The sequence below is a fragment of the Clinocottus analis genome, unplaced genomic scaffold, assembly GCF_023055335.1.
Source record: "Clinocottus analis isolate CAN_PGR_092001 unplaced genomic scaffold, fCliAna1.0.p SCAF_17, whole genome shotgun sequence".
NCBI classification, from domain to species: Eukaryota; Metazoa; Chordata; class Actinopteri; order Perciformes; family Cottidae; genus Clinocottus; species Clinocottus analis.
This window is the reverse complement of record NW_027175898.1, coordinates 11912602-11938440: the sequence shown is the minus strand read 5'-3', so window position 1 is coordinate 11938440 and position 25839 is coordinate 11912602. Positions and strand designations below refer to the sequence as shown.

At 44.8% G+C, this 25839-nt stretch overlaps 1 protein-coding gene across 1 annotated transcript in view; it reads left to right on the top strand.

Annotated features, from left to right (window-relative positions):
• The window catches only part of hs6st1a (heparan sulfate 6-O-sulfotransferase 1a), a 50607-nt gene extending 24998 nt beyond the window's left edge, over nt 1–25609 (top strand). Inside the window, exons 2-4 of the mRNA XM_068581175.1 lie at nt 20362–20584; nt 22389–22637; nt 24591–25609. Coding sequence (XP_068437276.1) covers nt 20362–20584; nt 22389–22637; nt 24591–24920 — 802 coding nt within the window. The 3' untranslated portion in view covers nt 24921–25609. The remainder of the gene's footprint in view (nt 1–20361; nt 20585–22388; nt 22638–24590) is intronic.
• Nucleotides 25610–25839: the final 230 nt, after the last annotated feature.

Genomic DNA, 25839 nt, shown 5'->3' with positions numbered 1-25839 from the left:
ACGTAAAGCAGCTGTCATCTGAAAGCAGTCGGCCTAGGCACAGGGAAGTAACAATAACACAGCAACACCTGCAAAACCAAATTAAGACTTCATGTTTGCTCTCACAGATCCGTCTGTGGAAGCTCTTTTTCAAACTATACGAACGTGAATGGCGGCTAATGGTTTCCCCTTAAGGGAGGGAAATAATCCCAGATATTTCCATGTATGCTGACTGTGCTGAGATACCAGCAGAAGTTGTATAAAGGAGAAGAGGGAACAGTAGTGGCTCAAGCTTAAAAAACATTATCCTCAGAACTGAGTGCCCTTCAGATCAGAACAGATGAATCCATTCATCTGAGATCTTTATATATTTAGCCGTGAGACATAAGTCATATTGAATGGTTAAGATGCTAATGCGATGTAGCGAAGTGGAGAAAAAAATAATGGATATAACAGAGAAACGTTGTCCAAACAAATGTTATGTTACACAATTGTGTTGACTGATAAGCTTCTCATAGAAAAAGTCCTGGCGTTCCAACCGAGCTTTGGCCCAACACCACGTGACGACCGTCTGCTCCCAAGAATGAGCAGAAGCACAGGAATTAAGCCCTAAAACAGTTTGTATGTACATACACATGGCCAGAATGATGAACAACACAGAAGTACACCATCTTATGCTTATCCGACAACTACAACAAACAGAAATTGCCACTCCTTATCTCCTAGGTCTTCAGAGTCGGCTCAATTATTTACCCAAATACACGCTCCATGTCGGTAATAGGGAGACGACCACGATACACCACCGCTACTAGCCGCACAGATATTTACTGAAGAACAATGGCTTTTTAACAAACTTGAATTGAGCGCGGAATAGCCTGCTACAGGGCAGTCACTGAACTTCTACAAGTTGAAAAACAAAACATCTGAGGGAGTGGAGAAGTGAACTCGGCAGGCCGCTGTAGACACTCATCTCTGCTTGAGGCCAGCGGCTCGAGGCTACAACAGCCACTATGAGCGTAACACACTGGAATTTACGACCCAAGTGTTCATGGTCGAGTTGCGTTGGGTAACGAAGGTGGCAAGTTTTGACAAGGGAGAAGAATGTGTGGAATAAACAATATCCCTGGCTCTGCTGCATCCATTTAGATTGTCTTTTAACTGGCCATTGGTAGTACCTTTATTTACCACAAATAAAAAGGGTGCAAGAATTTTATGAATGACAAATACAAAAGGTACTTGATGAAGAAAAAATGCCCACAGGTATAACGCCTGTGAAGACCTTCCTCTAACTAGAAGGCCTGTGGTCGTATTCCCCCAGGGAAGCGAGTGCCCCCCCCCCCCCCCGGCTGAGGTGTCCTCCTTTCAGGCATTCTCATACCCTCGGATAGGATTACAAATCTTGGGACATACCTGGCAGCCTTGGAGAGAGACGCCTTCCAGTATCCCCGGAGAACTGTGAATACCCTCATAATCACATAATGAATGCCGGCGGCTCAAAAGCTTCAGGCTGCATGACAGTTTAGAGAATTTAAAATCTCTCCTGCAGGGGTGATTAGTAATGTGGTCATCTCGTACAGACAAGTGAGCCTGGATTCTCAGACTAAATGTCTCCTGCCAAGGTGTCCTTGTAGCTCAGTGCTGGATTCAAATTTGAACCATGTTGCTCCCCCTCTATTGCCCAACTGAATTCTTGCTGACCCCCTCAGCTGTACTCTTAATGAGGTAAAAAAATATCCAGACAAAATTCATCTTTGAGCAGCCATTTCTTAATTTCCCCACGCCCGACTGTCTGCGTCTACTTTAATACTGTTCATTACATTTTCTGAAGACACGATAAGGATTCAATTTATTTTGTTTTATTCAAATTAAGAGGATTTTTTTCCGCTTATGCTGTGCTTAAATATAGCAATATATCAGCCAGACAGACTAGAAGTGGGGAATGTTTGGACATCAGTCGGTCTGGACTTAGTACGGTTATGGCCTCAGCGATTATTACGTCTTCCTCTTACGTTTTTATTGTTCGAGTTCTCAATATTGTCTTTGCACACACACCCAAGCACACACATGCTCTCTACCCCTCATTGTGGAAAACCCTGAGCGCTGCCTTAAAGCTGAACTTGGGACGTCTGCTCTCTACGGGGAACCATGTAAAACCCATTATTATGATCATCATCATCACTGAAGCTGGCCTTTCTCCCCTACGGGCCTGTTACAGTCTGGTGGCTATGGATCTGCACAGACATACTATAATAGCATCCTGCAGTCTTGTGTCTGTGGTCACTTCTTTTTAACCCCGGGGTCAAACCATGGACCGTATAGGCCTCCTATTACATGCGAGAAGTGGAATCAATTCCATCACCGGAAGATTTTTCTCTGCGACTATGTAGAAAATGAGAAAGTCAGACTGTACGTCAGGGCCTCACAATGTGAGCAATAATTACTGCCAAAGACTGCAGCACAGACTGTTTTTAAGTGGATAGGAAATCCATGCCTTTGTTGTTGATGTTTTGAAGATTATGTTATATGATTAAAAGCTCCAAAACGACAAACTGAACCTTGGGGTGACATTGTTTTGTCAACTGCTATTTCCGAGAGCAAGAATTAACTTTGAACCTCCAAACTAAGTAGATACTGGAGACACTAAAAAGAGATCTCATTTCCGTAGATGTCATTGCATCAGGCTTCAAAAATCACACTGTATGGTACGGTCTGATATGTGATACAACTTAAGCGAGACTATGGCTCTGATGTATCTGTCTGACTTCTCTATAGATTTCCTCTGTTGTCTTTATTCTGCTGCCAAGTGCTGATTGAACATGGGAGCCCAACGCAATGGAACAGATTAGAAATCTACAGTAGAATTCTAATTCTCGTCCTCTAATGGCCTACAGTAGAGTCAAAGGAATGTGAAAAGGATTAACACCGGGATGAATGCACAAGAGGAGGGAGAGAGCCTGCGATTACAATGAGAGCTTTGTTTCTCCAACTATCGAGCTGAGGTTTTCTGCGAGGATCCATTATTCTTGCTTTGATGCCGCTGTCTCAATGAAAAGTGGTTGCCGGCGATGCATTGTTTCAACAGCAAAAGGGGGATATCACCACAGTGCTATTCAGCATAATTTAGCCCTCCCGCCCCCTCCTTCCCATCCCACAACTCTAACTCACTCCCCTGCCTGCGTCGTTGTGACTCTGTGCAATTACCTGCGGTGCTAAATCAGCGTTTGACAGCGGCGGCTAAATATGGAGCTTCATGCCCACCTCTGCCTTATCAAACTTTTAGGGGTTTGCCAGCAGAAAGCGACTCCAAATGGATGGAGGCCTCTGATAAACGCCGGGTTACCCAGGACAACGTTTGTCGAGGGCGCCGTTTGTCAGTTATATGGGCCGGTTGTCAAGGAGCAGATTGTCAGAGACCGAGGAAGTCGGGGACAATTAGAAGATGGTGTGATTTATGTCGCGTGATAAAAACCAGAGCCGCTGCCGTGTTGGGTAGGTGTCACCGTGTCTGAGCACCGCCAGCCGCAGCCGCGCACGCTTCTGTGTCCGTGCTTCTGTGCGCGCTTGTGTGCGTGCTTCCGTGCACGCTTGTGTGCGTGCTTCCGTGCACGCTCGTGTGCGCGTTTGAGTGCACGCTTGTCTGCGTATGCAGTCGGGCGCCTTGATATGTCAGAGTGTGACAGATATTCCTGGCTTGGCACTTGCACCATCATTTCCCATCGCTCCTCTCGGCGCAGATGTTCCACACCCGATCATACACCCAACCACACACACACACACACACACGGGCAGCGCTCCACACGCATCCCAGCTCCAGCTGTTCCAACAGTTAGTGGGACATGGTAGATGCCTCTATTAGAGAGCCGCAACTCCCCGCAGAGGTGGAGAAAAGTAAAAAGAGCTGGAGTGAGCCATGGATGAGGAATGAACTGGGAAAGTTGAACAATGACCCCGGTGCTGCAGGCCGGCATGGAGGGAGGGAGCGAGGGATCCTGCTCTGGCTCTGGCAAGTCTCACAGCAGACATTCTGGACATTTCTGGATCTAGCTTCAGAGCTTCTTAGTGAAGTGGAGGGGGAGAGGTGTACACAGCGGGGACGTGTGGGGGTATTGAGGAGGGGTCTTAGAGCGGGTGATGAATGCTGGCGGAATGCTTCAGGAATGTCAGATGGGGCTTTTTGGAGGCGGCCTGTTCAGCGAGGGCAGATGTGGCCTCGGGGGGAAATCACAGGATCATCATTCCACCGCTGCTTACCTTTTTTTTCTCTCCCTCTTTCCAACACACACAACCAAACACAGATCCATAATTCCAGCGGAACATTCTCCGCTGTACAACCATCAAGGGGGGAGGAAAGTTTAAACGGGAATTTATCCCCCAGCTGGAGAGATGGCGGCTACTTCCAACTTTAACAGATGGTTTTATTTACTTTTTACAAGGATTTATGTTTGCAAGTTTGGAGCTCCTGCCAGCTGCTGGTACTACACTGGAGGTTAAATACTACAAAATGTAGTGCAGGGTACAATGTTCCCTCTGTTACAGCAGCATTTCTTTGGTACATGTTCTCAGCGCCAAACCATGTCTGACCTCAACAGAAGTCTATATTTTAATCCTTCCATCCTTCCTATTCCTATCGGTATCCTTCCGTCCTGCCATCCCTCCCCTGGAGACGGGTTGCGAACTCCCGAGGTCGCTGTCCAAAGCATTGTGTAGGTAGACGACACGGCGTGGGCTAGACGAACAGACTTGTCCTGCAGGCTTTTGGCCGATTAGCTTTCCCTTCGAGTCTCGAGGTCGGTCTTTTTTCAGCAGTTAATAATGTTTCCTGTTACACTGGGATGAACCAGTGTGGGTGGATTAACAGATAATAGGTAGTGGGAAGACATGGGAGGGAGGGGGGGAAGACACGGTGAGCTTTCAGCACGGTGACCCAGTGTGGGAGGTTTGCAGGCAGTCTCTGATAAGGGCCCGACTGCTAACTGTTTCCTCCAGTTCCTACTGAATGCTAATCAGGACGAGCAGAAGACGGTATTGGCTGGTTTCTCTTATTTCCTCTATTGAGCGTCTGCCTCTTGCCACCCTATCCATCTCCTGTCCTCTCATTCTGTTTTCTTCTTGTTTCCATCCTTTTTTTCCATCTTCTTGCAGAGATAGCTCTTACAAGGCTTTGTAGATTTAGCATAGAAATTAGGGAAAGCACTTGGCTCTTCAATGTAGACATGTTTTCTGTGCGTGTGTGCGGCGTGTGTGTGTGTGTGTTGAGCGCTTCGTTGACTCACCATATGGAGGAGCTTCATTTGCATCGTGTATTGTTCCCCTGGCACATGGTCTCTTGCGGGTTTTAGCCATAATATACTCAGTCTCTTTTCTAGTGCACGGCACGTGCACATACACACTCCAACTCTGACCCTCAGACACAATCCTCACACGCACTCTAGTCTGTGGTTTTTTCTTTTTTTTTTATCATTATTATTTCCCTCCGGCACCCCCTACCATGGTATCTGATCCAAGGATTTGTTTGGGATTCACTCGGATTCACCCTGATTCTCCCCGTTATTTATCAGTGTGTGTTCGTGTGCCTGCATGCGCACACGTGCTCGTCAGTACGTGTTTCTTCTGGCTGGGCAGATGAATGTAATTACATATCAGCCTCTGCCCAAACAGTCTTTTATATCTTCCAAGGAGACACAATCTTGCATTGTTAGCCCTGTTGAGGGTAGGATGCGCTGCAACATATTCTCACACACACACACACACACACTCGTACTATTACTGTTATGTAGGCATTCCACTGACTAACATCTGCTCTGGGACTTGGTTGTTATGGCCAAATGCCAAACCCTTTGTGCAATACAATACAACTGTGGTATGATTTGTGTAGTTCTGGCCATAATTTCTGCTGTTGTGATAACACGGCACTCATCAAAGTAATTACTGGGTACATGCCGACATCGCTCCGGCAAAGTCTGACATGGCAAGTAACACGATCTAATTTGAGGTAAAAACTGAAAGTAAGCGTACCCAAAATATCAATAGTAATTTTCCAGAACTACAGCAACCACATTTGGTCAAAGTTGACCCAGCGAGTCTTTCTCTGCCCCATCCGCTGTGCTGGCGTGCTGCGTTGTACACAGCTGAACACAGGCAACAGGCTGAAATTTTGAGTTTGGGGAGCACAGGTGGCATGACGCGATGCTGGATCTCGACAGAGCCTTGTGCCGGCTGACTTTTTGACTCGTCGTAGCAGGAAACAGATTACACAGATGTAACTAATAACTTAAAAAAACAACTGCATAACATTTGAATGAGCCGTTTCATGATCTAACCGCAGCGGGCAGTGAAACATGCTGCGATTCATTTCTTTTTGAGTGTTGACAGAGACTGTTGACGAAAGTACCGTGTGCGTTTTAGATTCAGTCATGACTAGTCATTAGAAATATGTGTTCATTAGTTCCTATTGTTGGCCATGCTGTTGTGGTGCACATGAAAGTGTTTTTGTTCGTCGGACTTTTCTGTCGATTCAAGTCGTCGCCAGCAGAATTTGATGTTTTTTTCAAATTTGAAAGTAGAAACACACCCACGCAGCTGCAACCGGTACCGTGTCTGCTTTTGGATTGCGCAGTTTTTTTTTAAAAAGTTTCAAAAACTAAAGGAAAACGTTAACTATTCGCCTTTTTCTTATTTGGCAAACCTTGGGATTTGTTAAGAACCTGACCGCTTGTGTTTCTCACCTCGTCTGACTATAACAACATCCGTTAGCCTTGTTTATGGGGCCAAATGTTCCTACATGTCTTTTAGATCCATAACTTTGCAAAAATGTTCAAGAAAAACACGTTGCACACTTTTTCAGTCCCAGTTACACACTTGATCATCTCCCTGTATACTGAGTAATAGTCTATTATACATGACCATTAAAGGGAATATTTATTTACTTTATTTTAATAATTCTTGCCTCTATCAAAGGAGCACTCTGGCTTTGACCCGCGGCCTCGGTTTACTTTCTTTTTAGTGGATACGATAAACATGTCAGCTGTGATGTATATTTTTTCCATCAGCCTTTCACTTGTTGTTTTTCCATTTAATTTCTCTTCCATTGCCAGAACATCCCAAAGCTTGAGCTCAGCTTGCGCTGGAGGAACAGCAGCCCTTTTGCCAGTTTCCTTCTATAAGGCAAACGAGCAGATTTCGTGCCAAATCCAACCAGGTGGCACAAATTGTGAAAGGCACTCACTGTAGATGCCGATAGACGCTGCCAGGCTCCAAATTAATTTAGCTCTGATTTATTGATGTTAAAATGCTTAAAATAACAACATTTATATTCTTCGTGCTTTTTGAATTCTGACTCAATCATTCTGGGTGGGGTCTTCAGCTAAATGCCGAATAGTTACTGACAACATGAGTGGTTACTGAAGCCCCCCCCCACACACACACACACACACACACACACACACACACACACACACACACACACACACACACACGCACACACTACACAGAGCCCGTCCTCTGCTGTGGAGAATGTCGGGGTGTTGATGCTTGGTAAGTTTCTATCCCGCTTGGTTGGCGAGGAGCGTTGCCAGGCCGACAGCTGCTCCGACTTCACATTCCCCAGCATGTGATCCGGGAGTGGAAACTCAGGGGAGAGTCTGCCTGAGATGGACACACAGATCTCCGTCCATGCAAGCACGGTGAAAATCCCAAGTGCTGAGAGAGAGAGAGAGAGAGAGAGACACACACACACACACACACACACACACACACACACACACACACACACTGCAAGGTGTGGGCTGAGGAGCCGGAGAGGCTAGATGTCACAGGTCTTATAATAGAGGGATGCCCCCTTAAGCTGCTTCACACCAGAGCCCAGAAAATCAAATTGTCATATCAATGAGCAGCTCACCACCACCCGTCCCCCCCCCGTCCCCCCCAAAAAAAAGATCTCCCCTCTCTTCCTCACTTTTTTTTTCAGCCTCTCCTTCCATCTCTCTCCCTCCCTTTTCCCATGCCTTTCTTGAAAAGCAGGTTTGAAGTTTTGTGGAGGACCGAGCAGGCATTTCAATTATTTTCAGTGTCATTCTTAATGGTTTAAGACAGAGAGAAGAAGAGGGAGGTGAGAGAAAAGGGGGGAAGAGGGTGCTGAGAGCGGAGGAGAACATGGGAGCAGGCGGAGCAGAGTAGTTTGTGGCGGGCTAAATGGAGATCTAATTCAATTTCAGCTATGACCAAAGGCCGGGTTCCTTTACTAAAAGCCTGCTCGCATCAAATGCAAACACAACTGTTTATATATATATATATATATATATATATATATATATATATATATATATATATATATATATATATATATATATATATATGCAAACACAACTGTTTATATATATATATATATATATATATATATATATATATATATATATAATCCCTTTATTCTTTAGCCAAATAGAGAATTGTAAAAAGGCGGGGACTTTGCATCTATCGCCTGTCAAACATCTCTTATTTTCACATTTTTATTAAAAGGTTGTTTGATAAGAGGTCTTGTCCTCTTTAGTCCGTGTTGGATTTCCTGTGGAATTAATGGCCTTTTGAATCTCTGAATGCAGTTGATATGCACCCAACAGATGGTGCGTGGCTCCACAGCTTTTCTTCTTCCCCCCCCTTTTTTTTTTTTTCCACCTCTTGTTTTTTTCCTCTCCACTAGCCAGTAACAATTTGCTGCTCAGTGCATGTTAGCTGCATGTTCCTCTACGTTTGTTGGAGAGTTTGTTCTGCTCTCTTTCTCTCTCTGTCACAGATGTAGCCTGAAATCACGTCTGTCACACTGGCCTTAATCTCAGGGTTAGCAGCTGCCGGTTGATTATGTGGATGTGTGTATGTGTGTGTGTGTGTGTGTGTGGGTGGGTGTGTGTGTGGATTGCTGGCGCGTATGTGTTTGTGTGATGTAGTGTGAAAGAATCAAAGAAGCAATTAAGTTCCTCTCAGTGCTCTGGTCACCTCAATGCGTAAATGTTAGTTTGTTTGAAGCCATTGGTCAATTGATGATTAGAAGAACTGCTCAAGGTTTTGGGGAAATGTGTTTATTTGCTTTCTTGTTAGATGAAATGATTCTCATTTCTGTTCGGTAAATATAAGACCACATCTTGCATTAGGTGAGTTTGGCTTGGCTTCGCATAAAGACACGAAACGTGAAATTGTCCAAAGTAAAAAGAAATCCAGCACCTCTAAAGCTCACTAATAAATACATTACTGCCTATCTGGTTTTTTTTTTTCAAGTGCAAGTTAATAAAACTGCAACTTATCTTTTTATTTGTTTTATGGGTTAAACAAAGGAGATACGACGTGTTAATTAGCGTGTTTTGTGATCTTTGGACAGAGCCAAGCCGGCTTTCTCCTTTTGTTTCCATTCTTTATGCGAAGCTAAGATAACAGGCTGGGTTTAGCTGACGGATAAGAGAGTGGTGAACTTTTCATCTGCGTTGAAATATTCCTTTCAGGATAACTCGAGGCCAGTTAAACGGATTCGAGGAAGGAGTATACGAGGACTGAAGGAAGGATGCCACAGCCTCGCAGCTCATTTGAGGCAAAGCTGGGGCTGTGAGCTTGAATTACACCGCTAGACAATGGGCTTCTTTCACCCAACTCACACACACACACACACACGCACATACACACACACACACACACACACACAACACAGAAGCGTTCTGTCTCGCAAAACTGTTGTTGCTCCTGTTGCACAATATTTGGCTCTTATTATTTCATTATGCCCTCTTCTTCCCGCTCTCCTGCCTCTCCACCCGTTTCTGGTTTTAATTTGCTTGGCTGCTTGTTTTTCTCTGGCTGATTAGAGTGTGTGTGTGTGTGTGTGTGTGTGTGTGTGTGTCTGTGTGTCTGTGTGCACCGCCCTGTCACATGTATCTAGCCTGTACCGTATGATTGCATATGATAACAAAGGCTAATTTTAGCTGTGAAATCCCTCTGACATTGTGTCTCTTGAGTTGCGGCCGCATAATGAGAGAGAAGGGACCGGGACAAAACCTGGGGAATGTCATCGTTATTCTATAATTCCCTGGAATTTTCTTTCCCCAGTTTTCCTCTTTCGCTCTCATGTCGTTCCTCCCTCCAGGCAGTGCTCATTAGCCCCATGGCCCCCTCTAAACAGGTGGGGCATGTTTGGCACAGCCCTCCGACATGCAGTCAGGCCTAATTGGGCTTGGAGGACCCGTTACCCAAACACACACACACACACACACACACATACATACATCACTCATATGCACCCCTCCCCATTTTCCCTTCACACGTTTCCCTCCATTCTTAAAGCGCCAATTGTCCCCTCCCTGTTCCCCAGGGTGAGGTTGCGGTCCCAGGACCGGAGAGTGTGAATCCAGCCCCAGGCCCGTCTCCGGGCCCGGCTGACTGACTGGCCTCCTGGCTGTCCCTCTGTCTGCCCTCTCTCCCGTCTCTGTCAATAGCTAATAAGCACCGCTACCCATGCAAGCACCATTGATATGCAGACGTACCCCCCCCCCCCTCAAATGTCAGTTTTAGACGCTTTTCGCTTTGCTTTTCCCCCGTCTCGCCTTCACCGCTCCACCACCTCTCTGTCTTTCCGTCTTCTTGTCTCTCTCCCAACTCGACTCTTTGTGCTTCTTTTGTGTCTCGGTTGCTCGAGAATAATTTAAACCTACCTGTAGGACTTTCTTTTTTTTTTCTCTGCACTTTTCAAGGATACCCAGAGACTGAGCGTTATCCTCATGTGACTGCTGTTTTGTGTTTGTTTGTTTGTGCATCTGCTGAGCTCTCTGGGTAAACGTGAATCATACTCACTCTGTCTGTAATTACAGCCACATCAGCTTGTTTTTTTTTTTCCTTTTTCTGGGCAAACACTTGACACTACCTTGAAAGAGTATTTTCTTTAAAAAAAAAAAAAATCCTAGTCTTGCATCTGCCTTCTGTCTTTTTCTTTCCCTTTTACACACACAACACACACACACACATACTATTCTTCGCCGCTACTGGCTCAGCGATATCTCATTATCCTGTTTATTCATACAAACAAATGCCTTCTTTTTGGCACACATACATAATATACAGATGTAGCGCTGGAGTGGAGAGCGAAGAGCTGAGCAAAAGAAGCTAGCATCGAGCTGTGTGTGTGTGTGTGTGTGTGTGTGTGTGTGCTTGTGCGCGCGTGTGGATTGGGTTGCACAGGGCAGGTGGGGAGGTTTGAATGTTAACTGCCTTATCACTCCAATTTCACACTCTCGCCTCCAGTCACACACACAAACACAATGCATGCACACAGAAACACCCTGTTGCCTCCGGTCTCGTATGTGACGACTGATTAACGGGGAAACAGAGGAGGAGGGGGGGTCACACACACACACACACACACTTGCGCGCACACACTAATCCCAGCCAGAGGGGAGGTTTTGTGTGTATGAGTGTGTTAATAAATGTGTGCGGCTGCTTCTGTAATGGGGCCACCTGTCTACTCATTAGCCTCGTTACCCAGCCTTTTAATTGCCCCCGAACTCTGCGTCATGTCTCCTCCTCCTCCTCTTCGTCCTCCCCCTTTCCCTCACTCTTGGTGATTTCACTTCATCCTGTTAAGTGACCTATTGGGACATATCAATAATCTGACATCATCATCATCATACGCCGGGGATTATGTCATACTGCGCAGGTGTGTGTGTCTGCGTGTGTGTGTGTGTGTGTATGTGTGTGTGTGTGTGTGGTGGGATTGGGTGGGGTAATGGGAGTGCAGCGCGTCCATATGTCAGCATATTAACAAAGTGATTGCTTTGACCTTAGTATCAGGAGGCATATGAATATGACGCAGAGTGGAGGGGAATTTGTAAACACACACACACACACACAAGCAAACACACACACACACACTCACACACACACAGGGCTGCCAAGTTGATTTGTGTTACCTTGAACAACCTAAAGCTCCACCTCCATTTCTCTCATTTTCAAGCTCATATCTCATTTCCTTTTTCGAGCTGCATGATTATGGAAATGGCCTCTGGTCAATGCATTTTTCTCGTAGTACCGCGTTCACACCTCCAAATGAGAGTGTTTGTCTCGGCTTCAGGAAGCTACAGCAGATTGTCTTATTGGCTTTTTTTTTGCATACATTTTCACTGTATTTGTCTCCGTGCAGTATTTCTTTAAGTTGCTGAGAGTCCTTTTTCACACAATCCTAACACCTTTATTGTGGTCCATATGTACGAATTTAATTAATAATGGCTTTTTTTATGACTGTGGGACGCAGCTACAGTGCAAAGGCAAAGAACATGTTGCTATTTGTTGTGATCTGCCGTAAAACCAAAGATAATCTGAGATTTTTGGACTATTTCTTTTCTTTTCTTGTCTATTGCTGGGCCAATCCACTCTGCTTTTATTACAACAAGATGGGCACAGACATAGAATGTTTCATATTTCAGAGAATAGGAGTGGGTGAATTGGATGAAAACAGTTCATGTAATTCAATGTCATGAAATGTATAAATATCATGGCATTGTAGAGGTCTCTTTGTGTGGATAAAATATCAGACAGGAACGTCTGTTTTTGCCGAATTCAGCAAACCAATACCAGACACATCGGCGCTTATCATCATATTGATGCAAAAAATCTAAAAGGAAAACCAGGAATGTGAGAAAATTAAAAGAAAGCGCTGAAACGATTAATCAATCAATCTTTTGGAAGCAGAAGAATCCACAAAAAACTAATCAGAAATCTCCGAATCAATTGCAAATTGGAGTCATGTTTCCACGCAAAAACACCAAACAGTTACTGATTCCAGGATTTTATCCCTTTTTCTCTTTTGTTATGTCTGATTGTACGTTTAAGACTTCACCTGGGATTCTGGTTAATTTTAATGGATATGTCATACTATTTTCTAACATTTTATAGTCAAAAGAATTCATGGAATAATCAACAAAACAGTCGGCAAATGATTTGCAGCTCGGCCACCTCATGCATTCAGACACGCTAACGAGAAAGGAAGCGTGCACACCGTTGCTAAATCGCTGACGGTACACAAATCTCCCGGCCGTGCAACTGACGTCGTGACATCACCCCGAACTGTCAGTCAGACAACTTCTTAAAATTGTGAAAACATGAAAAATGGCCCGTGATAACCTTCCTGTCCTCCACCCATCTCCCTCTCACCAAATCCATCTTATTCTCGACGCATCTCTCTGTCCGTGTCGGACAGCTCTCTGGGCTGTTGCCAGTCGAGTTACACGAGAGAGCAGGCGGCCGTACATTCCTGCCGAACATAGCTTTGCACTCGGGGGGATTCCCTCCCGTGTGTCTCTCTCTCTCTCTCTCTCCCTCTGCCCTCTCTTTGTTTTTGTCCATTCCCGAACTGTAATGTCCAACTCTGGCTTTGCCGCTTCCATCCGTGTTCGCGTCTGGTTATCGCGAAAAGAATGCGTTTTTTTTGTTTGTGCTGAAATGCAGTGAGCCGTGGCCGTTATTTCTGCACTCATGGCATAAGCTAAGTTTTCACACGCTCCTTTAGCGGCTCTCTTCCGCATTGCCAACTTCTTTTTTCGTAAAGAGCACCTTGCATGCAGAGAGGAGCTCGCTGCCCTAAATACTTTGACAGGATCTGCATGGGGTCTGAGACATGCTCAGTGTCGTTCTCTAACCGGGGCTGAGGAAGTTGTTCTGTACGCAGACACAGTAACACGGCTCCTCTTTGGGGCTGAACCAGATTTAAAGGATCACCTGACTTGATGCTGTTTTAGGCCAAACCTGATCAGAAGCTTCAACACTATATTAATGCCGTCCTTCATCCCCACTACTGCATTTGATTTCTTCAACTGCACTGCAACTTTTCAGCTTTTTGACTGTTTTGTTTTATGCTTTAATGTCCTTAATTGTTTTTAAATCTTGTTTTCTTCTGCCTTGTGTTTTAATGCTTTTATAGAAAGCACTTTGAATCGCTTTGTTGTGCTCTACAAATAAACTTGCCTTGCCTTATCTTCCTCCAGCGTCTCAATTGTAAGAAGTTTGCTGCAAGTTTCTGGCGTTTTTATAGACCCAACCATCAATCAATCAACATAATGATCTTTAGATTCATTAATGATTTGAAAATGTTATTTGCAGCCGCATGTAAATCATAAATCGTACCACACCGCTGTTTGAGTCCATTAAGCAGGATTACAACATTAAAATAGATCGGAGCAGCCTTCATCTGTGCATTTACTGATGCAACATTTTGCATCTTGTATGTCGGCGGTTGCTTTTTATAACCTGTACGTGCTGACTGACTGTTGGAATGACAATTCACCATGTTGAGTAAATTAAAATGTCAAAATAGCAAAATGACCATTTCATTTTCCCTGAAACCAAGGGGGCATCAAAAAGTTGCTTATTGTGACAAAAAAACAACAACAATTCTTTGAACAGAAGAATATTCAGCAGCCACTCTGATGATTTATAAATAGTTTCGGGTCTGTATTCCCAGACACCGGCTTCTTAAAAGTGGTGATTTGCTTTTAAGTTCGACAAAATGTCACTTGTTTTGGTTCAGGGAAACTGTGTGTACATTTGATAGATAGGATTCAATATTGTGCAGCCCTATCCCCGCATATTTTATCTTATTATAACAGCTAGACTTGGCCCACTTGTCCCATAGTCCCATAGCTGGGCCACATCAGCACACAGCATATCAAATTGCATCCAGAAGTCTGCGAATCTCCATCAGGATGTTATGATAAATAGAAAATGTGAACACTTGCAATGGAAAGAATTCAGAAACCATAACATCTTGGCACGACGTGATTTCTCTTTGCTGACAGAGAACAAAGAATTTCCACAAGTTTTCTCATCTTGAACTACAATCTCCGGTACGTCGGCTTCACTCCCCTCCGTGTCCCTCCTTCCAATACGGTCGCCACTGTCTTCTCGGTTGCGCTCTGCCTTTCCACTTGTCTCTCGTACGTCTTCTGTGTTTAAAGTCCAAACTAAAGCTGTCTGAATCCTGAGGCTGTTATTGATCGACCAACAAAGAGAGAGGGAGGGAGAAAGGGAGAGCGTCCAGAGTGAGCCAGGGCAGTCAGAGAAGACGCCTCGAGAGCTTGTCTGAACCGGAGGGTCTATTTCTGTCTGTCTCGATGCGTCATTAACAAGAAGACACACCGGACACGGGATGAGATGACAAATGGTGAGCGGAGAACAGGAGAAGGATGAAGAGGGGGAAGTTTAGTCTCGAGAGGTCACCGCTGATCCGTAGCTGCAGACGGAGGGACAGAGTATCCTGAAGCCTGTCAGCTCACCACCATGTCTGATTGTTCATTGTTTAATGCACGAGGTGTGTGTGTGCGCGTGTGTGTGTGTGTGTGTGTGTGTGTGTGTGTGTGTCTGCGTGTGGGTGTGTGAGAGAGACTGCGAAAATGGAACAGGAAGGACTCAGTGGAAGTCTATTGAGATTCAAGTCGCTCCCCACTCTCCCTTCTATACACACACACACACACACACACACACACACACACACACACACACACACACACACACACACACACACACACACACACACACACACAGTTCCTCAGCATTTACAGCTAGCACATTCCCAAGGGACCATTCTTCTGAAAGCAAAGGGACTGAAGTCACACTGGTCGGGACTTCGAGGGAAAGCCCTGGAAGTTAAAAATACAAACACACACACACACACACACACACAAGCACACACGCACACAGAAACTCGCTGATGCCGTCCTCCCGGGAAACGTGTTGGGTTTGGAATAGATTTCTGCGTATCGATCCTGGTGCACATAAAATCAATCGGCATCGAGTTGGGCTGGGTTTGCATCCCAATGTCATTGTCAGCGGACACAGTCGCTTTGACCAGTTCATTTAACATGTTTCGCAAATTGGCGAAGAAACTGTAGATTTAAGAGTTACTATTCCCTTAAATTGTCTTCCAGCAACTTCTATAGACGTGTCAATCACATCCTCGCCTGTCAGCTTTTTCTTTTCTTTCCTATAATGGGTGTTTTCTGCTATTTGTCATGAGTTTTGCGAGGTACATGACATTACCCGTCGTCATTCTGTTTCTGTAAAAACATCCATCAAAACCAGCCCCGCTTATTTTTCTGACCAACAATCCAAAACCCAAAGATGTATTCAGGGATATGAAACAGAGAACGGCAGCAAATCATCACTTTTTTTTGTTGTTGAAGAAATCAAAGGTGCATTTCTTTACACATTCTTTCATTTTCTGAAGTTATTCCAATTCAGAACTGATTCTCAATACCAACCAAGCACAGACCCCATCTGAAATGTTAAAAAAAAAAAAAAGTCACTGGTTTTGGTTTGTTGGCATCCATCAGTGATTTATTGAACCATGCCGTGAAACACGCATCCAACCTTAAACCTTATTTTTCTCTCTGTGTTTTATTTTGATGGGTTCACTTTTCTACCTCTTTGCACTTGTGTGTGTGTGTGTGTGTGTGTGTTTGAGCCTTTTTCAGGTCTCCTTACATCTGAGCCGTCATATTCTTTTTTTTCTCTACTGCGTCTCCGTCTTTACACAAGTTGTTAGAGTTCAGGGACATTTTTCGATGTGGGAAAGAGCGGTGTTGTTGAGTGGATCTGGTTTCAACAAACATCCGTGAACTATTAATAAATCATGGCTGCTCTGCACAGAGGGATGCTGTTGGCGTCACCGAGTTTGTGTGTTCTGGGTCATTAAATCAGAATATTTGCGCAACCTTATATTTTAACAAGACATCTAAACATTTCCCTCCTCCCTTGAGAGGGAAAACAATAGTTTGTATCTCCAGTGTATTGCAACCATAAAACAAACCCCCTCCATTATTGCTTATGCTTTTGTTGTTTTAAAGAAAGCTTCCAAAAACATTCTTCATTTGCCTCAAACCTTATGTAAAAATGGCAACCCGAGCATGTGAAATTGGAGACCTAACCCAAATGAATCATTCCCTACCGTTTTTAACGTTTCAACAACGCTCACTTGACATTCAAAACGATATCGAAACCTCGACGTTCCTCAATTTGTGGCGCACCATCCAGGACGTTACTCAACGGTTCTGGTTTCTCCTTCTCCTAGACGGGAGAACACATTGTAATCAGACAGGGACACGCCTACAGGCCGAGGCGAGAGTAAGAGATGGGCTGAGGGAGGAGAAGCGACAGAAAGGGAAAGATTTAAACCGAAAGGGAAGAGAGGTTAAAGAGAGAAGGTAGAGGTTGCAAACGTGGTGATTTGTGAGCCACAGGAAACCGGCAAAGGGCTCATTTACCCTGAGCTCTGAGGGGCCATGAGAGGCCCAGGCGCTATGTGTTTCCTCCTGATAACGCTCAGCGAGCTCCCATTGACTCACTTGACCAATCCAACGAAACTGGTCTTTATTGGGTTTAAGCTGCTGTTGAGTATTCCTTTTATTCTTGACGTTTGACCACGGTCATACCAACAAATGGAGGAACTATTCTAGAAATATGCTATAAGTACTCGTTGTCTCCTTAGATGATTGTACTCTTAGCAAGACGGAGTGTCGCTTTCACACTTCTTCACGGAGCGTGTAAACACACAGATGTGCTCGAGAGGTGATGGAGATGGTGAGAAAAGATGGGTAAAAAGTGAGAAAACCCTCTAAAAAAAAAGAAAAATAGATCTCGCTCTTACAGCCTCAGTTTTTTTTTTCATTCAGTGAAAGTGGTCGGGATGAAAAATATATATTAAAGTGAGAGATAAGAGACAAAACTGTCCAGTCCCACAGTGGTCCAGATAAAAGCTTCATCACACCTCTCCCTGCCGAACATTAGCTTTTTTTTATTAGTCTTCTCTAAACGCCGCTGATCCCATGGGATGAATCTTGCTGATTAGTTGACTTGTGTGACACCGGATGAATGCAGTTTTGAATGTTTTTGCGAGTGTGTTCGAGGGGAAATTTGATGAAAAAAGTATAGATTTTTACACGTAGTCTGCAAGAGGGCCACAGTCGAGCTGCTGCTCCCAGACTGCAAATTCCTGCGTTCAGCCAGAGGATGATGTGCTAAAAACCTTGACAGTGAGAGATTGAGCGCCGCGTATTAGCTTTGAAGTTAATTTGACAAGCGCACGTATGCTCCAACTATAAGTAATATCACCTGTGAAGAAAGTGTGCATGTGCGTGCCCGTGTGCGTGCGTGCGTGCGTGCGTGTGTGTGCATGCGTGTGTGTGCATGCGTGTGTGTGTGTGTGTGTGTGTGTGTGTGTGTGTGATCATCATTACCTAGGGATCTGAGTACACGGCCAGACATCATTAGGCTTTAAGGCGAGAAAGTCTCCACGGCACCAGTTCTGCAGTCTGCCTGACCCAGCAGACACGACAGGCAGGCATGCCGTTTAAGATCATTTATTTGGGTTGAATTTGTGTGTTACTGTGTGTGTGTGTGTGTGTGTGTGTGTGTGTGTGTGTGTGTGTGTGTTCATGTGCATGTTGTTTATTTATTTTCCCTGGTAATATGCCTGAGCCTTCATTATAGCTGGAGCCATAACTTTGATAAATCACTTGGGCTCGAGGCCCTCACTGCTTTCACAGTATTAGAAAACTAATTGAAATTCTCTCTCTCTCTCTCTCTCTCTCTCTCTCTCTCTCTCTCTCTCTCTCTCTCTCTCTCTCCCTCTCCCTCTAACCCCTCGTTCTCTCCACCCGTCTCTGTTGCGAGGGCCAAACTGTTCCGTGTTTTTTCAGTAGAAAAGAAGCCAGGAGGGGGAAAATGTCATCACTGATTTAATAGGCGTAGTCTTACCCAGAAACGCACGCAGAAGACTCACACACTTGCACACACACAAATGCACACTGCACTCTGGGGAGTGTTAGGAATCCTGATAATGTCATCATAGGAATCTCCATAATGTACCCCGGTCTCTGCAGGCTCCAGTTCGGCTGTGCCTCTCCCCTCCCCTGATTTTGATTAGATCGGACATGAGATTTTAGGTTTAGGTTGATGGGATTTAGAGTTTAGATACTTCTTTCTATGGCTGTGATCCCCTGCTGTCCCAGGATTGAGGGTTTGTTTGGTTCATTGCCTGAGATCTCCCAGCTGCCACTGGATTTAGGGTTTAGTCGTTTCATTGTCCATGATCCCTCTGCTCCTACTAGATTTGTTTCATTTGAAGGGAACTCTCCATGATGCAGCTACATTCAGGGTGTGGTTGTTTTGTTGCGCAGGATCTCCCAGATTTGGTTTTGGGGTTGGTTTGTTTTATTGTCCAGGTCTGGATCTGCTCGCCGCTGCTGGATTTGGAGTTTGGTTGTGTAATCGCGCATCTCGCAGCTCTAGCTCGATTTAGGGTTGAGTTGTTTAGCTGTCCGAGATCTCCCTGTTGCCTCTGACTGATTTTCGTGGGGGTTTAGCCACTTCTTTTTAATATCCAGACACTGCTGCTGTTTGTGTGACACTCGGGGCTTTGTATCCACCCAGCAACCCCTCCGCTCTCACTGGGTGAGCTTTGTAGTGTGAAGCCAAAGATTTAGTGATGGAAGCAGAGCGTCTGTGTGTATATGTGAGGTGGCTTGTGTGGACCGGGCCATTTCATGGAGTCCTGTCAGCACACAGAATTCTCTCTGAAAACATTCCTCTGACGCGATGCGAGCCCAAGAGAGGGCAGCGTGTGTATTTTCGACCGGCGGCATGTGTCTGTTGCCCAGACAAATCCATAACATCGCTGCCAGATACACTACAGGCACATAACCACACACACAAGTTCCATGTGTGTGTGTGTGGTTAATGAGGATGTGTTGATTGATTAGACTGCAGTAATTAGCCGGAGTGTGAATGCCTGGAAAGGTCTTCGCTCTGGTGGGAGTGTACCCTCTCGAGAGACACTGAACTGTGCTATGCACCATTACATTATACACACACACACACACACACACACACACACACACACACACACACACACACCACAGAATCAGCCCCAGTCATATCTTAGATGCGGGATGAGTCATATCTCGCAGGTGGACCTAATACTTGCAAGAGGAAGTGTGTGTGTGTGTGTGTGTGTTTCAGATTCTGAGACATAAGGATGTTTGCAGCGTGGCGTTGTGTGTTGCAGAGTGAGATGTGCTTGTGCCAGCAGTTTCTTTTCCTGCATCGTGTGGCCAAAACACGGACCTGATCCTCTGCCACCTCATTTGTACTTTGACTTCCTATCAGCTGTACAGATTTCCTTTGTGCATCACAGAGCTGCTTCTCGTAAATGCAAATAATATGGTATTTAGTGTGGAAACCTCGGTCTTTAGCCTTCCTCCGACTGAGGTTTGCGGACGTAGACTAAGCTGCTGCAGTAAAGCGTTGTGAACAGTGCCACCACATGGACGGCGGAGGAATCACAGATTTGTTTCTTTCTCCCAATAGGAAGTTCTACTACATCACTCTGCTGAGAGACCCGGTGTCTCGATACCTCAGCGAGTGGCGGCATGTGCAGCGGGGAGCCACGTGGAAAACCTCCCTGCACATGTGCGATGGACGGACCCCGACGCCCGAGGAGCTGCCCTCCTGCTACGAGGGCTCCGACTGGTCGGGGTGCACCCTGCAGCAGTTCATGGACTGCCCCTACAATCTGGCCAACAACAGACAGGTACAGAGAAGAAAGAAGAAAAAAAAAGCTTTCAATGTGATGAAATCCAATACAGCCACACCAGCAGCTATGATGCATAACAATAAAAAACGCACAAAAGCCGCTTCAAAAGCCTGGATGTGTTACAGGGTTGTCACGTTGACGGTCCCCTGAACTGAAGCCAGTGCCGTCGTGGTAAAGAATGCGACAGAATTGGCTACAAATCCTCAGCGAATCAACTTTGCTTTTGGGCGTCTGTTGGCAAAGACTCTCTTTTTACTGGGAACACTGAAATCAGCTGCTCTGTTCTGTCACGATGCTGCCGTTCATCACTCACTAACATGCAGCTCTGCACCTGACCTCACTTCTCTCCTGCTTTGTTCTGTTGCATCCATCCAAGCCCATTGGAAAGTAACAATACAGGGAATAATTACACACAGGAAACCAAAATACAATATCGAGATAATGATTTATTTTCTTTGTCTTTTTAATTGAAGGAGAATGGGAAAGACACACTCAGAACCCGTGCAATTCAAAATATGTGGACGGTATAAGATGAGAGGCACACAGCAGTGCTCTTTCTCGCTCTCACACACTCACACACACACACACACACACACACACACACACACACACACACACACACACACACACACACACACGTGCACGCAGTCAGCAGTTCACCTGCTGGCCATAAACACCTCAGATTCACACCTTCTTTTCTGATGGCTTTCTCAGTCTCCCACCTAAATGTGTTGGCCAGCTTATCTCACCTGAGCCTGGGGCTGTTATTACTCAGGGTCCCATGGCTTATGAATGTGACACACACACACACACACACACACACTTGAGGCATCGTGTTGTAATCTTGGGAATCCAAATCAGTATGCAGTCAGTGCTCCAGAACACACTCGGTGATAAAGCGATGTCTCGTTTTAGAACAAATTGACCAGACTTGAAGCTGCTTCAGTTTTAGTACGATGTCCGATCACAGAATCTGAGAGGGTGGCGGTTATTGATACGGATATCAAAATGGTTGTATTGTAAATGCAAAGAGAAAAAGTTCCAGAATAAGAAACTCAAAGTGTCGTCTAACACATTTACTTCCTCTTTCGGTTTCAATGATCTGCTCTTTATTTAGTTTTCAGTTCTTTCTATTGATGTAAAGCACTTTGAGCCACATTCTGTGCACGAAAGGTGATAATTAAAGTTCATTATTATTACAAATGCAGTTTGAGTTATTTTTAGCCAACACTAATAATAAATCAATGAATAAAAACACAAATAAAAGATGAAGAACCAGTGTTTCCATTTTAAATAATATGTCTTATTTCAACAGTTAGTGAGATGTAGAGCTGCAATTATTAATTATTAATTGATAATTAGTGGATTAATCAATTGATAAATAGTTTCAGTCATATTTAGAGAACTAATGTTTAGGGTTCCAGCTGCTTGAATGTGGTTGTTTTTTTAACACATTATCTTTGTCATTATTGGGAGTATAGAGAAGATGCAATGATTTTGACTTGGACAAAACAAGCAAATTGAATGCAGTTATATTTGTAGACATAATGATGACTTGAGAAGATAATGAAGATGATTATTAGTTTCAGCGCAAGTCGGATGATCTATTCATCAGTATTATTTTCTTATTCTTCATTTCAATGCAACTCCTGATTGTTCCATTGTCCCTTTTTTAACATTTGCTCTCTTATCTTTCCTAAAACACAAGTCCTTGATATAAAGTTGGGTTCTTTAAGACCGTCGTTCACACAATCATCCACAGAATTCTATAACTTCCTTCGCTTCCCGTTCCCATCGACAGGTCCGTATGCTGGCGGACCTGAGCCTCGTCGGCTGCTACAACATGTCCACGGTTCCAGAGAAGAAGAGGGCCCAGCTTCTCCTGGAGTCGGCCAAGAAGAACCTACGAGACATGGCCTTCTTTGGTCTGACGGAGTACCAGAGGAAAACCCAGTTCCTGTTTGAACGGACCTTCAGGTTGCGCTTCATCCGGCCCTTCATGCAGTACAACAGCACCAGAGCTGCGGGGGTGGACTTGGACAACGCGACGGTAAGTGTTGCTGCTCATCTTACGTAGATTCAGTTCTGTGGGCAGGAAGCAAACATTCAAGAGGGAAGGACGGATTAAAGAGTCAGTGGAAGAAAGTAACAGAGTACATGCACTAAATACAATTTTGTCTTCTTCTACTTGAGAATTTACTTTTTATGCTTCATACTTCTACTAATGTATTTACTAATTACTGTGCATAGTACAATCTTACATTTAAAAGAAAACCTAATATGTTTATAAGCCCTTTTGGCTTGTGACCCCTTACAAAAAAAAGGAAGGTAGTTTAGTCCTAGACTGGGAACCACTAGGACCACTAAACAAGAACGGTACTGATGCTTTGTTATGACCAACATCTCTCTCAGAAAATAAACATGGCAGCTGAAGCACATTCACTTACAGACAAGAACATCTAATACAATTTGAAAAAAAGGAAAATAATCTAAAAAAGAAACTAGAAAATGAAAACCAAAGAGGAACACAGTGGTTTTATATTGCTGTGAAATGAGTTGGGATGACTGTCACCATTACAAAAAAAAACACAAAAAAACAGCAGCTTCAAACACGTTCTTCACACTTAGATTGGTCCAGTGTGGGAGTTCTTAGGCTCTATTCCCAGCAAAGAAATATCCTCCAGTACACAGCCAGACTGATGATTTGAACATCAAAACCAGGAAAATAAAATATGCCCTGCCGACTGAGGCTGTGGAAAGGTTATGTGGTTATTATCACACAAAAAAAAAGGAGAAAATATCACTTGGCCCGTCAGGTTTCAGGGAGGCGGTGTGTGGCATTTTGAGCAAAAACTTGTTTTCAAAAGTAGCTTTCAAATGAAATGCTTCAAAAAGGCACTGCAGGAAATTGTGACAGTGTTTAATTATTTCTAAAATGTCAAGTAATTACATCAGCAGGTGATGAGAAGAATATTTACTTTACACTCCCCTGCCAAGCTGCTGTAAGCTCATTTATACCCTCGTGCATCAAGATCCCAGCGAGTCATTATTGATTGAAACAAATTCCACGGTTCTCTGCCACGTGAAGTCTTTGTGACGGCTTGAGCTCGGTGCCGCTGTCCCTCGTGCTGCCGATCAGACATCTCTAATTTTCCAAACGCCGATGCAGCGTGCCGTTTTGCCCTCTGTCGACGCGCACGTGTCTCTCAAATGATATCCAGTACTCCATCGCGGATGTCAAAGGGATTTCCTTAATTAAACACATTTCCAAACTCCATGTTGAGTCCACACACGGCAGATGATGCACGCCAATAAACCCAGCTGCATTGCGTAGCACCAAACATCAAACGCCTTTCTGTTATCTTGCTCCACATATTGCCAACACACTTTTCCCCCCCCCCTCTCATGTTAGAAGTCACATGAAGCTTTTGTACAACAAAATGTCTTGTAATAGGGCGCTCCCCGTGGGGGCCGAGGCCCTGTTGAAGGATTCAGCATCTTTACGTCTAAATATACACTAATCGCAGGTTTTAAAAAGACTGTGCCCTCCGGGATTTACTCTCTAAGGCCACGTTAAGATCGACTTTATTCATTTGAATGAGGCCAGTTCAGCGAAACAAAAGCTTTCACTCTTTAGTCCTAAAAGTAGGACAAAAAATGTCATTGGAAATGTGTCCTACTCTGAGACGATAAGTAAACATGGGCCCAGATTGTCTGCTGTGGAGACGGGCAACTCTGCATGTCTCCTGTTTATTCATTCATTTAATCCACTCAAACATTAGAGTCACGCCACACTTCATGCAAACAAAAACGGATGAAGAATCTGTCTCAAAGTCCGCCATTATTTAGTAATCCATCATCGGCCCAGACTTTAGTTCCACGGAGGCTTCGACTATTTCCTCTCAAAAAAGGGCTTTTCTCACCTTTCTTTCATGTTCTTTCATGTGGCTTTTCCCTCCGCCTCTCCTTCACCCAAACGTTTCATCCGTTCCCTCCTCGGCAGATCCAGCGCATCGAGGAGCTGAACGAGCTGGACATGGAGCTCTACGACTACGCCCGCGACCTGTTCCAGCAGCGCTACCAGTACACCCGGCAGCAGGAGCGGCGGCAGCAGCGCATCAAGAACCACATGCAGCAGAGCCACCAGGGCCTGGGCCTGGGCGTCGGCCTGTGGCCCTCCCACGGCCGGCAGAGCTCCGTGTCGACGCTGGAGGACGGCGACGGGGGAAAGGAGGAGCGGGAGGAGGGCGGGGAGGAAGGGGGCAGAACGGAGGAGACGGGCAGCAGGCTCCCCACTGAGGACTACATGAACCAGATCATCAACCGCTGGTAGCAGCAGAATGAGAACAAACACACAGACGCGCATATGTAATGTGAAACACACACACACACACACACACACACATATATATACATACATACATACACAGAGAGAGAGAGAGAGAGGGGCGCCTGCATCAAAAGACCCGAATGACTGACAAACAGACTTAGCTGGGGAGTTGGGCTACAGGAAAGAGTCGCAGCGGTTGCTATGGAGACCTGGGCTTGGTTGCTTGCATCAGCTCTCATTATTGAGGTTTGCCCGGTTGCTATTAGCGCCCGCCTGCCCTTTCTCGCTCCCTGCCCCGCTGAGTTTCTCGGTCTCTGCTGTCATCATTACCGAGTGGAGGAGAGACATTTTTGAAGAGTTGCACACAACCGAGCATCTCTTCTATCTCTCCCTCCTCCTCCTCCATCCTCCTCCTCCTCTTCCTCCTGTGTTCCTCTCGTTCTCTGTGGCCTAATATGGAGCATGAGAAAATAAAATTAAGTCTGTGAATTCCCACAAACTCTTGCTAAAAGAACCAGTCTACTTCTGGATACTCCAATTTCAAAAGAACTGGGACTGCGAAAAAGTATGCGAATGGCTGAGCTGAACAAAGGAAGCAGTTGGAGCACATGAGAGACTGAACCTAGAAGAAGGAAGCGAAGAAAAGTTGGACTTAGTTGTGTAATAAAGCTTTCTGCTTAAAAAAAAAAAAACAGAAAATCTGCCATTTTACCCATGAACACGCTTTGGTCATGAAATAATGACTCATTCTCATTTTAGGATGATTTTATTTGTATTTTCCTCTTTTTGTTTATGCTTTTTTTAAAGCAGAATTGTAATAACACTGAGACCAATATTGCTGCCTAAAGAAAAGTGATTCCTTTATTTCTTTATTTTTATTGGTTTTTATAAGTCATAGCTAATGGATCGGAATGATGTACAA